A 12,741-nucleotide genomic window follows, 5' to 3' on the forward strand; every position below is an offset into this window, starting at 1 on the left:
GAAAAAGATCAATTTTATCAATAGTTGAGATTTGATCAACAGAGAGAGATAAACTAAGAGAGAAAGCTAACGCTATCGAAGATAACAAACTTTGTTATCTTCAACGATAGTTTACAAACCTTAGAAAAAAAATATTGATTTTTCAAATTTTAAGTGAGAAAAATTATGAGTTTTTAAATTGAAGAGGACAAATGTAATAAAATTTTAGTTTTTTAAATTTTGTTAAATGATAATTTTACATTTTTACTAAGATTTTAAATAAAAATTAATTTATAAATAAAATTTTTAATTTTTCAAACCTTATAAATATGATTATAAAAGTGTATCAAAACTTCAGTAGGAAATACTCCTTTGCCATTACAAAAATTACTAAATAAATAAAATTTTACCATAAAAACCCTAATCGTTTAGGGTATTTTTTATTAATTTAATTTTAATTAATTGTTTACCTTAACTTTCATTTTCTTTCAATTTCACCCCTCAACCGACGCTATTTTCACCCATCCTATGCGATAAGAAAACCATAATTGACTATTCTTCCTTCTCTTTCTCCCCACTCTAACAACTCATCTTCTTCCTCGTATAACTCTCCTCGTTATTCAACGTTCATGACTTAACTGGCCTTTTAAGCCACCCAAAACGCCTACCGTTTTGTTAAATACCCACATTCACTCTTATTCTTTCTTTCAATGGCGTTCTTCAATTTTCTCTCCCCCCTTCTTCTCCTTCTCCTTCAGTTCTCTGCTACATTGCAACAACAAACCACAACAACGTCGACTCATTCCACTCAAATCAACTCTAATTCAGTCCTTGTCGCGCTTCTCGACTCGCATTACACTGAACTCGCCGAGCTCGTGGAGAAGGCGCTTCTGTTACAGACTCTTGAAGAGGCAGTTGGGAAACATAAGATCACCATTTTCGCTCCCAAAAATGAAGCTCTTGAGCGCGATCTCGATCCTGAGTTCAAGCGATTCTTGCTTGAACCGGGTAATTTGAAGTCTTTACAGACTCTTTTGCTTCACCACATTGTTCCCTTGAGGATTGAAGTCACAAAAAAGACGCAAAGTACTGAATCAACTCGGCACCACACGCTGTCTAGTGAATCAGTCGAGTTAACGGAGCAAGATTCTGGTGAAATGTTTATTGAGCAGGCTAAAGTTATCCACCCGAATGCAGTGCACCGCCCGGATGGTGTGATCCACGGCATCGAAGGGCTGCTAATCCCTCGATCCGTACAACAAGATTTTAATAACCGACGGAGTCTCCGTTCAATCTCGGCTGTTAAACCGGAAGGAGCCCCCGAGGTCGACCCAAGAACACACCGATTAAAAAAACCGGCACCGCCAGCGAAACCCGGTTCACCTCCTGCCCTTCCCGTTTACGATGCGATGGCACCCGGTCCGTCACTGGCTCCTGCTCCAGCCCCTGGTCCCGGCGGGCCCCACCACCACTTCAATGGGGAGAAGCAAGTGAGAGATTTCATTCAGACACTGTTACATTACGGAGGGTACAACGAAATGGCCGATATTTTAGTAAATCTCACATCGCTGGCAACCGAAATGGGCCGGCTCGTATCGGAGGGATATGTTTTAACCGTTTTAGCGCCCAATGACGAGGCCATGGCTAAGCTCACGACTGACCAGCTGAGCGAACCGGGGGCACCGGAACAAATTATCTATTACCACATAATTCCGGAATATCAGACTGAGGAGAGTATGTACAATGCGGTTAGAAGATTCGGGAAAATATCTTACGATACGCTGCGTTTGCCGCACAAAGTCTTAGCACAGGAGGCTGATGGGTCTGTGAAATTCGGTCAAGGTGATGGATCGGCCTACTTGTTTGACCCCGATATTTACACCGATGGCCGAATTTCGGTCCAGGGAGTTGATGGGGTTTTGTTCCCCGTAGAGGAGACGACGACTAAGAAATCGGAAAGTAAAAAAAGCATTAAAGTTGCAATAAAACCGAAAAGAGGTAATTCCCCACAATCTCTCTATATTATCAGTTTGTAATTAGTTAATTTCATACTAGAAAACGAAATATCGGGCGATATATCGGAAATGGGGAATAGGCAGGGTACAGTGGTAAATTGGTAATGGTGTCAAACAGTAGGTGAAAGAAGAGAGTAGTGTCGGTGGGTTATAGGTTAAATGGGTCATTTCACAACATGTGTAGGGTTCGGTGTGTCCTTGAAATGGATGGTTCATTGATGATTTGATTCAATTAATTTAGTTCGGCGGAAAAAAAATTAGTGGGCAGTGGCTTTGGGTGCCTTTCATTCTTCAACAATAATCTAAAGAAGCCAAAAGCTAAAGCTGTTCCTGCCTTGAGCTAAAAGTTTTGGATATAATCTTTTATATAAAATTTCAACCATATATTTCTTGCTCTTAGATCATAGTGGGCCAAGGATTCCCCAAAAAAAAAGGGGGAAAAATCCCATTACTTTATTTTACTATAATCAAACTCTAGTGGAGACTAACAATTTTACAACAGGTATTTAAATGAATTTCAGAAACCCGGATTCTTTTTAAGTTGAGAAAAGGGTTGGTGGTGAGTTGTAAAATGTAATAGAAAGTGTCGGCCAAGGCAAGTCAAAAACTGGGAACAAAAAATGGGCAGATAGCTGAAATCAGTGTCGGTGAGGGGGCCAAATTATTTTTGTTGGCAAGTAGTTGTTTGGAAATAAATTAGCTCAGAATTGGTTGGTATTTGGAGAGGGAGATGTATATAGAATAAGAAGTTGTTTTCTTTTTGGAATCTTGACTCACTTTCTTCCTCCTACTCCTTAACCAAAATCAGACAGCTTGGATCTCCATTAATCAGTTACATACTAATTTTAAAATCTATTTATCCCCTAAATTTTGTTTTGTTCTTATTCTGAATTTTATATTCAAACAAACAGATATTGGAAACCATTATATTACTGTTGGTATTTCCGGTCTCTAGTATGAAAATTGAATATGTATTTTGGCTGTTGCACTGTGATTTTCTGTTGTTGAAGATTGGCTTTCATTCATCTGCCAATGGAAGTTAACATGTAGCTTTCTGAAGCTGATTTAGTGTCAATATTATTCAATGGAAAGAAATGTGGACTGATTGATATTTTATTTGCTTAATGTTTGGCAGGAAAATTGCTTGAAGTAGCATGCCAGATGCTTGGTGCCATTGGACAAGATTCCCATTTCACCACATGCCAGTAAACACAACCCTTCCGTGTTTACATCAAAAGGAAAACTTCAAACTTGGAAAAAGGTAAAATTCTTATTCTCATTCTACCATATTATGATACATAAGTTGCTTCAGGGTTGAGTAACAAGATAAAGTCGCTTGCATGTGGTCACCATAACTTAATTAAACGATAAGAGCTGATGTGATTAGTATATCTCTGAAGTTTAGGGTATTAATAACACAATTAATTAACTATTTTGATGCAATAAGATCTTATATTCACACGTCCTGCTCATTACACAATTTAAGCATATTGTTCACAAAGGTCAACCACAGAACATTAAATTCTATATTACATCAGGTTAGGTTAATTGAAGCAAGACTGTTAGGTAGCAGAGACTTGTAGAAAAAGAACCTTAACATATTTTATGTTTTTTAACTTTGTTTAAATGTCATAAGTTTTCCCTTTTTACCAAGAATTTAGAGCACCCTCTTTCCCAAATTCATCTAAATAATTAATAGTCAAGATTTGATTAGGGCTACAAATCTCCTATGGGTTTATTTTATTCATTCTTCTGTTAGATTGTTTAATATTAACGCACTTACCACTATTGAAAGTATTATGTAATCTCATAATTATCATTAAGAGCAATGTTATATACACCTATATTTAAGTATCTAGATGATGTATTATTATAAAAATAGTGTTATTTTATATTTAATTCAACATTATTAATAACATAATGACCCATCAACTAGATACTCAATTTGTATATTTAAAACTGGGTATATATAATTTTATTGTATTATTAAACCCATTTTCGATTATTGATATTTGGATTGAGGGTAATGTTTTCTTTTTATATTAACCATGGCTTGATGATATTGAACTGATTGCAGGCGGTGAAAACAATGTAAAAAGTTTTTTAGGTATGAGATTGTGACTCGCTTTTCTTCTACAGTAGAGCTTTCTTCTACCGTAGGGTATAAAATTTCTCACGGAAGGCTGGCAGGCAGTCAAAATTGAAAAAAGATGGGGAATTATGGGAAGAGAAGCGATGGGTAAAGATGTGTTGTTAAATTTCAGTTCTAATGCTTTCATTGGAAGGAAAGGTTGGCTATATTAGTTAAAGTTACCCTAAAAGAAACAAGATTTTTGTATTTTTGTTTTTATAATTTTTATTTTGTGTGTAATATGAACATGGTGTTGGTGAGGTGTCAATTGTGGGGAGGGGAATAATTTTGTGTGATGTAATGTAGATGAATACTGAAGAGTCTACTGCTACTTCCACCAAGTGGGCAGCCCACTTAATAAAAGAGTAGACCAAAAAGTATGTGGCAATACATATAATAAAATAAAATAAACAAAAATAATTCTTTTGTGTTCATGCCCAGTTCAATATAAAATAAAATTGTAATTATTCTCAGTTCAGTGCGCTTCTTTTTCCATTTTTTTCCCCTTTTATTACCACTTAGAATTTATTTATTTATTTATTTTTAGTATTTGTTATGAGCTATTGGTCTGATTTTTGTTTTTTTATATACCATAAACTTTATAATTATACTTTTGAATACGGTGAGCAGGAGCAAAGACACCCTTTTAAATTTCAATAGTTACTAATTTTTTTATTGGTATCTCTGACCACTTTGGAGACAATAAAATTATTGGTATATATTTTTAATATATAATTTAAATATTATTATATAATCAGATATATAGTTATCAATATCTTATAATACACGATATATATCTTACAATATGATGCATAATATCGATACAAATCAATATATTTTTTAAAGAAAATGAAGATATAATTGGGATATATATAAAAATTTATAAATTTTCAAAAGTGCTTATAATATTTTTCAAAATGATAATGTATTAATTATATTTTTTATTAATATTTTATCATTTTATTTTTTAAAAGTTATATCATACGATATGATATGACATGATACTTGATACACGATATATAAAATTATGTTTTGGTAGACCTGGCCACGGGCCGGTTTGGCCCGTGAACCGGACCGAAACCGGCCCGCCTAAAACCGGAACCGGAACCGGCAGGCCCGGAACCGGAATGAACCGGAACCGAAACCGTGGTTCTACGGTTCGGTTCCGGTTCACATAAATGGGAACCGTGAAACCGCCGGTTCACACCGGTTTATGAACCGGCGGTTTACTATGTTGAACCGAAAAAAATTTGAATTTTTTTTAATTTTTTTTTGAATTTTTTTGAATTTTTTTAAAAAAGCCAACGGTTCCCTGCGCAGGGAACCGTTGGCTTGAAGGGAAAATTACAGGGTTGGTCCCCTGCAATTTTCAGAGAAATTGCAGGGGACTTCCCCTGTAATTTCTCTGAATCTCAATTCACCCCCCTCTTTTTAATTTTTTTTTAAAAAGTTTTTTTCCTATATATACCCCTTCAAATTTCATTCTCTCAAATTTCAATCTCTCCACTCTCTCACTCAATCCTTCAAACTCTCATTCTCATTTTTTAAACTCTTAATACTCTCTCAATCTTTCAATTCAATCAAATTTTCTTAAATTTAATTAAATTCTTTCTTAATTTTTTATTAATTTCAATTTCAATTTTTTTTATACAATTCATAATTAATTATAGAATTTATTTCTATAATTAATTTTATTTATTATTTTTTTATTATCTTTTATAATTAATCATATAATTTATTTATATAATTAATTTTATTTATTGTAATTAAGTCCAAGTCTTTCTTTTAATTTTCAATTATTGTAATTAATAATTTAAAAATTAAATCAAGATCATGTATTAGAATTGACTGTTCAATATCGGTTCCAAACAGAAACCGTCGGTTCCAAACGGAAACCGTCGGTTCCAAACGGAAACCGTCGGTTCCGAACCAGGGCCATGAACCGGAACCGGCGGTTCCGAACCGTGGACGAACCGTCCTGTTACGGTTTCGGTTCAGGGTCCTTGTGTTTTCGAACCGTGAACCGGCAGTTTCGAACCGAAACCGACGGTTCATGAACCGTGGCCAGGTCTATGTTTTGGATATACGATTTAACACTATGATTAAATGATTTTGAATTAAACATAAAATAACATCTAATTAAATTATATACTAAAAAATATATACTTAATATTATTAATTTTGAGACATCTCATCTTAGAACAAAGCAACATATTTTTATAGAAATACTTCTTAAAAGTTACAAATCTTATAAATAAACAATATAGAGCAAAGATTCAAGACGCAATTTTAAAAAATCTTTCATTCTTCAACTACTTCAATATCGCCTAAAACAAAACTCTTTGCCAATCTATTTTACTTTCGTTATAACTTATAGGAATTATGAAGCCTTCATCTTCAATATTCCTAGCATATAAGCCACAATCAAGCATGCATGAATGATTAATTGATCCTTTTGCTTGTAAAATTACATTATTGTTTTTATACGCTTTGTACCAATCATTTCCTCTAGTATAATATTTAAGTCTTGCTCAAATTATACCACCAAACAAAAATTTCAACACAAATTTAACTTGAATTAAGGCCAAACGACTATTTCCCACCCAAGGTATGCTGTAATGACAAGTTTCCCCCCTTTAACTATGGAAATACCAAACACCCACCCATGGCCAGTTAAATTTAACAGAACCCTAACGCCTGAAAATTTTATCTCCTTTTGCCCCCCTAAAGTTTGAAAAAAAAAATTTCCCCCCAGCCTAAGTTTAAGAAAATGGCAGTTTCACCCTAGGGTTTGGTTTTGAAATCTCCGGCGACCTCTCCGGCTCCGTTGCCGACGGCTTCTCCCTCCCGAAGAATCCTCTCCTTCCGGTGATCGGTTTCCTCCCATTTGGAGGTCCGATCGTCGCCGGAAAAGCGGTGGGAGACGAAGAACTTCGTCGGGGAAGACGAAGTTCTTCGTCTTCCCAGACGAAGACGAAGCCGTCGTCTTCGTCTGGGAAGACGATCGTCTTCCCAGAAGAAGACGGTTGTCTTCCCTGGGAAGCCGATCGTCTTCCCAGACGAAGACGACGGCTTCGTCTTCGTCTCCCACCGCTTTTCCGGCGACGATCGGACCTCCAAATGGGAGGAAACCGATCACCGGAAGGAGAGGATTCTTCGGGAGGGAGAAGCCGTCGGCAACGGAGCCGGAGAGGTCGCCGGAGATTTCAAAACCAAACCCTAGGGTGAAACTGCCATTTTCTTAAACTTAGGCTGGGGGAAAATTTTTGTTTTCAAACTTTAGGGGGGCAAAAGGAAATTATATTTTAGTTTATTTTTTAATATTATAGAGAAAATGACAATTTTACCCTTAACCCCGTTAAATTTAACTGGCCATGGGTGGGTGTTTGGTATTTCCATAGTTAAAGGGGGGAAACTTGTCATTACAGCATACCTTGGGTGGGAAATAGTCGTTTGGCCTTGAATTAAACATTTAACCGAAGCAAGCTAACCCAGTTGGCCAGTTAAAATCCAACCCGAAGTGACCAATGGGGTCTACTGTAGCCTTATTTATGAATCTTCTTCTAATTTCATTTTCCAATCAACCGAGAAGTCCGGCCATTGTAATAACGAAGCCGAACTAACGCGTTTTCTCTTACGGTAACTCAATTCTTTTGTCTTGTTTTGTCTGAACCAACAACATTTGGGGAACTAGAACTTTGGTTCTCTTTTCAAGGTTTTCATGTTTCCTCACCTGGGTATTTTAGTTTTTACTTGTAAAGTTTTGTTCTGCTCTCTCTGACTTTTCTTTTTTGCTTTAGTTACTTTGAACTAAGCCCTATTTTTGTTGTAGTAGTGCTAAGATAGATTCAATAATTAATCGATAGTTGAGTTGATTTTATATGGGTTGATTAGTTTCGTTGTATTTTGTTGAACGAATCTTTTTTCTACACTTAAATTTAAGTTTTTTTATTTGTTCCATGTTGGTGGCACTATAGCAATACATATGAGTTATCAGACAAAATTGCTGAAGATTACATTTTTATTGAGTTTCTCCAGAAGGGGTTATTCAAGCTTTGGATTTTGATATTTTTGGTAAATTTGGAGTGGGGTGTGAGGGGTTTTGACTTTGCACAATGTTTAGTTTTGGAAGGTTTAGATCTATTCCATGTTTTGTTAATAGATTCAATAGAATTAGGTTCTGATGCAAGAGAGTAGCGGAAGTGTTTAGAAGATATAAGGGATAGATTTTTCAATGGGGAATACGTGTGTAGGACCTAGCATTTCCCAAAATAGGTTTTTTCAATCGGTTTCCGCTGCAATGTGGCGGTCACGGTCACCTGAGGACTCGGTGTCTAATAGTACCCATGGTAATGTAGAACATGTTGGTGAGGGAACCTCAAATGAAGCTGAATCCCCCTTGCCAGTTCAAGACAAACCCCCGGAACATGTGTCGATTGCTAGAGAAGATAATAAACCCGAAATGAAACCAGAAGATCCCACAAAGCCAAAGAAAGGCCCTCAAATGAAGAGGGTTTCTAGTGCAGGACTCAGGGCTGAATCAGTCTTACAGACAAAAACAGGTAACTTTAGGGAATTTTACAGTTTAGGGAGGAAACTAGGACAAGGCCAGTTCGGTACAACTTTCCTTTGTGTGGAAAAGGGAACTGGAAAAGAGTATGCATGTAAATCAATCGCAAAGAGGAAGTTATTAACTGATGAGGATGTGGAGGATGTACGGAGGGAAATTCAGATAATGCACCACTTGGCAGGGCACCCAAATGTTGTATCTATCAAGGGGGCTTATGAGGATGCAGTAGCAGTTCAAGTTGTTATGGAACTATGTGCCGGTGGTGAGCTTTTTGATAGGATTATTCAGCATGGTCACTATACAGAAAGAAAGGCAGCCGATCTCACGAGAACCATAGTTGGGGTTGTGGAAGCTTGTCATTCTCTTGGGGTGATGCATCGTGACCTTAAGCCTGAAAACTTTCTTTTTATCAGTCAGGAGGAGGATTCACTTCTCAAGACAATTGACTTTGGGTTATCTATATTTTTTAAACCAGGTATCTATTGACGGTCTTCGTTATGAATGTAATTGGAAATTTTGTGCCTTACTATTATTATTAGTTTTTGCTATCAACTTATTAACTTGCTGAGCAGATTTCGTAGTGCCATTTTATGAGAAGCATGTATACTGCAGACTTTCTCTAAAGCACATCTCCTTGAAACTTTTTCCTCAGGAATGCTTCTTAACACATTTTGTTTCTTCAGTTCTCATAAATCACTCATTTTGTTAGTCACCAGTCTTGCAAAGTCTTTTACATGCAATATCTTGTCTTCTTATGTGATATCCAGTCTTCTTTTTCATGGTCTAAGATGCTGTAAAAGCTTTTTCTGATGTGGTTGTGGTTTAAACATTAGGTACAATGAGTTTCCTATGGTTCATTACTCTTTCATTACTCGTTTGACATGTCATAGAAACTAGAAGTAGAAATGTATCTCCAATAAATAATAATTCATTTAGCGCTGACGGTTTTCTTTGTCCAGGGGAAAAGTTTACTGATGTTGTTGGTAGCCCATATTATGTAGCTCCAGAAGTTCTTAAAAAGCTTTATGGCCCAGAAGCAGATGTTTGGAGTGCTGGTGTGATCCTTTACATCCTATTAAGTGGTGTGCCTCCCTTTTGGGCAGGTGAGAATTAAGTTTTTCCTGGTTGACATTAAACTCTTTTGAGGTTTGTTAACTAATGGTGAATAATTTTCCTCTTTTCTTCATTCTTTTGTATGTGTCATGTAGAAACCGAGGAAGGGATATTTGAACAGGTTCTGCATGGTGATCTTGACTTCGACTCTGACCCTTGGCCCAGTATCTCTGAAAGTGCAAAAGATTTGGTGAGGAAAATGCTTGATCGAGACCCTAGAAGACGGCTAACTGCACATGAAGTTTTGTGTGAGTTTCGCTTGTTGATTACTTGTCTATAATTCAAGGATCATTGATTGTGACTAGTGAGAATTATTGATTATATCCTAGGAATGGGCTCAAGTAGAGTTCCATTTCACGTTGGGATATATATGTCATAGGATCATGAAATTCGTCATCAGATTGATGAGATCAATATCAGGCACCAAGACCAGTTATATTAATCATTCTCAATAGTGCGTTTAGTAATGCTTTCTTCTTATCCTTAAACATATAAGCATATAACGAAGAGTTATGGCTGCTGTTTGCTTCTGAGTTGTTCGTTGACTCACCTGCCATTTAGAATGAATAAAATAACTGATTCTGATTTAACTTACCTAACAAGCCAGCCCCTGTATTTTATAATTGCTAATTCCTAAAACAATTTTTTTGCAGGCCACCCTTGGGTTCAAATTGATGGTCTGGCTCCTGACAAACCTCTTGATTCTGCAGTCCTTAGTCGCTTGAAGCAATTTTCTGCTATGAATAAGCTCAAGAAAATGGCACTTCGAGTGAGTCTCTAGCTTCCTGGCTCATTATTTTTCAAAGTGTTACTCAGCACTTGAAGTTTTCACATATTGTCCAGATACATGTTGATATTTAGGTAGAAACCTTGATTTTTTCAATTAACAGAAGGATGAATGTCTTCCCTTCTCTCCCTGCAGGTGATTGCAGAGACTCTATCAGAAGAAGAAATAGCCGGTCTGAAAGAAATGTTCAAGATGATAGATACTGATAACAGCGGTCAGATCACTTTTGAAGAACTTAAGGCTGGATTAAAAAGGGTTGGAGCTAACCTTAAGGAGTCAGAAATTTATGATCTTATGCAAGCTGTAAGTATCCCATCAAAATTTTTATCTAGAGTTCTTTCGAAAGAGAAAGAAGAATATAAAATGTTTCACTTTTACATCAAAGGAGTAAGAAATTGTTAGCTTTTAAATGGTGATACACAAGAGATGTTGGTTATTCATTGAAATAAAAAGTTAAACAATCCAATTTTTAGTATCTCCTTATTGTTGTTATAAATTTTTTGAGGTCCGTTTGTTTTTCCTTGTCTGCATTTGTATGGCAAAATTTGCCTAAAGGGACTTTTGCTTATTTCAAGAATTTCTTTCTCCAGAAAAGAACATGAACTAATGGGTACACATTACAGTGTCACTAATTCACCACATTTTCTTGAATTCCAGGCTGATGTAGATAATAGTGGAACAATTGATTATGGAGAGTTCATAGCCGCGACATTACATCTGAATAAAGTTGAGAGAGAAGATAATCTATTCGCTGCTTTTTCATATTTTGACAAGGATGGAAGTGGCTATATTACTCCAGACGAGCTTCAACTAGCTTGTGAAGAATTTGGCATAGAGGATGTTCGGCTAGAAGAAATGATCCGAGAAGTTGATCAAGACAATGTAAGTGATTTATTTCATCTTATTGCGCATCACAACTACTTTATGAACAATAACACATTGAGAGATGAAATTCATTCTAAGTTGGTATTCAGTTCATGGCTTTTCTAATGAAAAGTAATCTGTGTGATTATACTAATGACCACTCATTCATGCCATAAGATCTTGAAAGGCTTGCTAAGTGTTGGTCGGCGTTGTTGTTTAGATCTAAATTGCCTATTTGAGAACTAATATTTCAATGTATTTTACAGGACGGACGCATAGATTACAACGAATTTGTTGCCATGATGCAAAAGGGAAATGTTGCAGGCCCTCCCAAGAAAGGCCTACAAAATAGCTTCAGCATTAACTTTAGAGAAGCTCCAAAACTTTAGAAGTGTAGACGGTGGGTGAGTTGTCAGTTTCTTCATTGTTCAAGTTTTGAAGAATGGAGGTTGTATAGTAACTAAGGAGTGAAATTGCTCATCCGAGAAGCAGACAGAGGCCTTTCCGGCACGCATGAGTTGAATTCGCTTTGAATTTTCATTTTATAAGAATTTCGCAACCAAAAGCAACATTATTGTCAGAAAATTTTTTTTGTGGCGGAATAACTGGAATTGTTGTTTGAATTATTCCCTGTTACTGAACCATGTTGGATGAACAAATGAGATGCATCAATTTGGTTGTTTATGATTTTGTATTGATTTATCAGGATTCAATGAGTTACATCTCTGTATAATTTCATAGATCGTATATATAGTTTTGATATATAGAATGTTCAAACATGGTAAAGTTTGAATCTATATATATATATAAACAGGATAAATTAATAAAATTTATTTATATATATAATATTGTACATACTTTATTTAGTTACGTCGTATAGTGTTTACTTTTAAGTTATATATTTATATTATTATTTATATATATAATAAACAAATATATTCAAAATGCATATGGCTTTCCTTCAATCTCCTTATAATAATAATAATAATAACCACAATCTTTAATTTAAATTTTAATTGAAATAATTTGTACACCCTCTTAATCTATTTGGTGAATTCTATAGTATGAACTGATTTTTCAATTAATAATTTATTAATGATCATCGATTTATTTATCACAAGCATAAAAATGAGTCATGCCTCAGGAAAGTTAATACTATTTTAGTATAAAATAGAAAAAATATAATATTAATATATTAAAATATTTTCTATTTATACATCCAGGATAAAATAAACTTACTTTATGTGAAATTATATTATTGTTAAATAAATTATTCAATATT

The 12,741-nt window shown here is 35.4% G+C and overlaps 2 protein-coding genes across 2 annotated transcripts; both read left to right on the plus strand.

Annotated features, from left to right (window-relative positions):
* Nucleotides 1-527: 527 nt before the first annotated feature.
* LOC123192763 (fasciclin-like arabinogalactan protein 15) lies at nt 528-4,559 on the plus strand. The gene is made up of 3 exons (XM_044605410.1): nt 528-1,977; nt 3,130-3,255; nt 4,072-4,559. Exons 1-2 carry the CDS (start codon nt 690-692, stop codon nt 3,201-3,203), a joined length of 1,362 nt encoding a protein of 453 aa, XP_044461345.1. The 5' UTR covers nt 528-689; the 3' UTR covers nt 3,204-3,255; nt 4,072-4,559.
* A 3,086-nt stretch (nt 4,560-7,645) lies between these two features.
* Nucleotides 7,646-12,143, plus strand: LOC123192762 (calcium-dependent protein kinase 1-like). Its single transcript, XM_044605409.1, has 7 exons — nt 7,646-9,170; nt 9,655-9,798; nt 9,904-10,056; nt 10,462-10,577; nt 10,731-10,898; nt 11,253-11,477; nt 11,726-12,143. Exons 1-7 carry the CDS (start codon nt 8,360-8,362, stop codon nt 11,846-11,848), a joined length of 1,740 nt encoding a protein of 579 aa, XP_044461344.1. The 5' UTR covers nt 7,646-8,359; the 3' UTR covers nt 11,849-12,143.
* Nucleotides 12,144-12,741: the final 598 nt, after the last annotated feature.

This window comes from Mangifera indica, chromosome 12 (genome assembly GCF_011075055.1).
Source record: "Mangifera indica cultivar Alphonso chromosome 12, CATAS_Mindica_2.1, whole genome shotgun sequence".
Lineage (NCBI taxonomy): Eukaryota > Viridiplantae > Streptophyta > Magnoliopsida > Sapindales > Anacardiaceae > Mangifera > Mangifera indica.

Bases quoted from the DNA above. Each gene is read 5' to 3' on its own strand.
- LOC123192763 (XM_044605410.1), top strand. From the start codon at position 690: ATGGCGTTCTTCAATTTTCTCTCCCCCCTTCTTCTCCTTCTCCTTCAG. The intron at 1,978-3,129 runs GTAATTCCCCAC...AATGTTTGGCAG, and splicing joins TGCAATAAAACCGAAAAGAG to GAAAATTGCTTGAAGTAGCA.
- LOC123192762 (XM_044605409.1), top strand. From the start codon at position 8,360: ATGGGGAATACGTGTGTAGGACCTAGCATTTCCCAAAATAGGTTTTTT. The intron at 10,899-11,252 runs GTAAGTATCCCA...CTTGAATTCCAG, and splicing joins TTTATGATCTTATGCAAGCT to GCTGATGTAGATAATAGTGG. The intron at 11,478-11,725 runs GTAAGTGATTTA...TGTATTTTACAG, and splicing joins GAGAAGTTGATCAAGACAAT to GACGGACGCATAGATTACAA.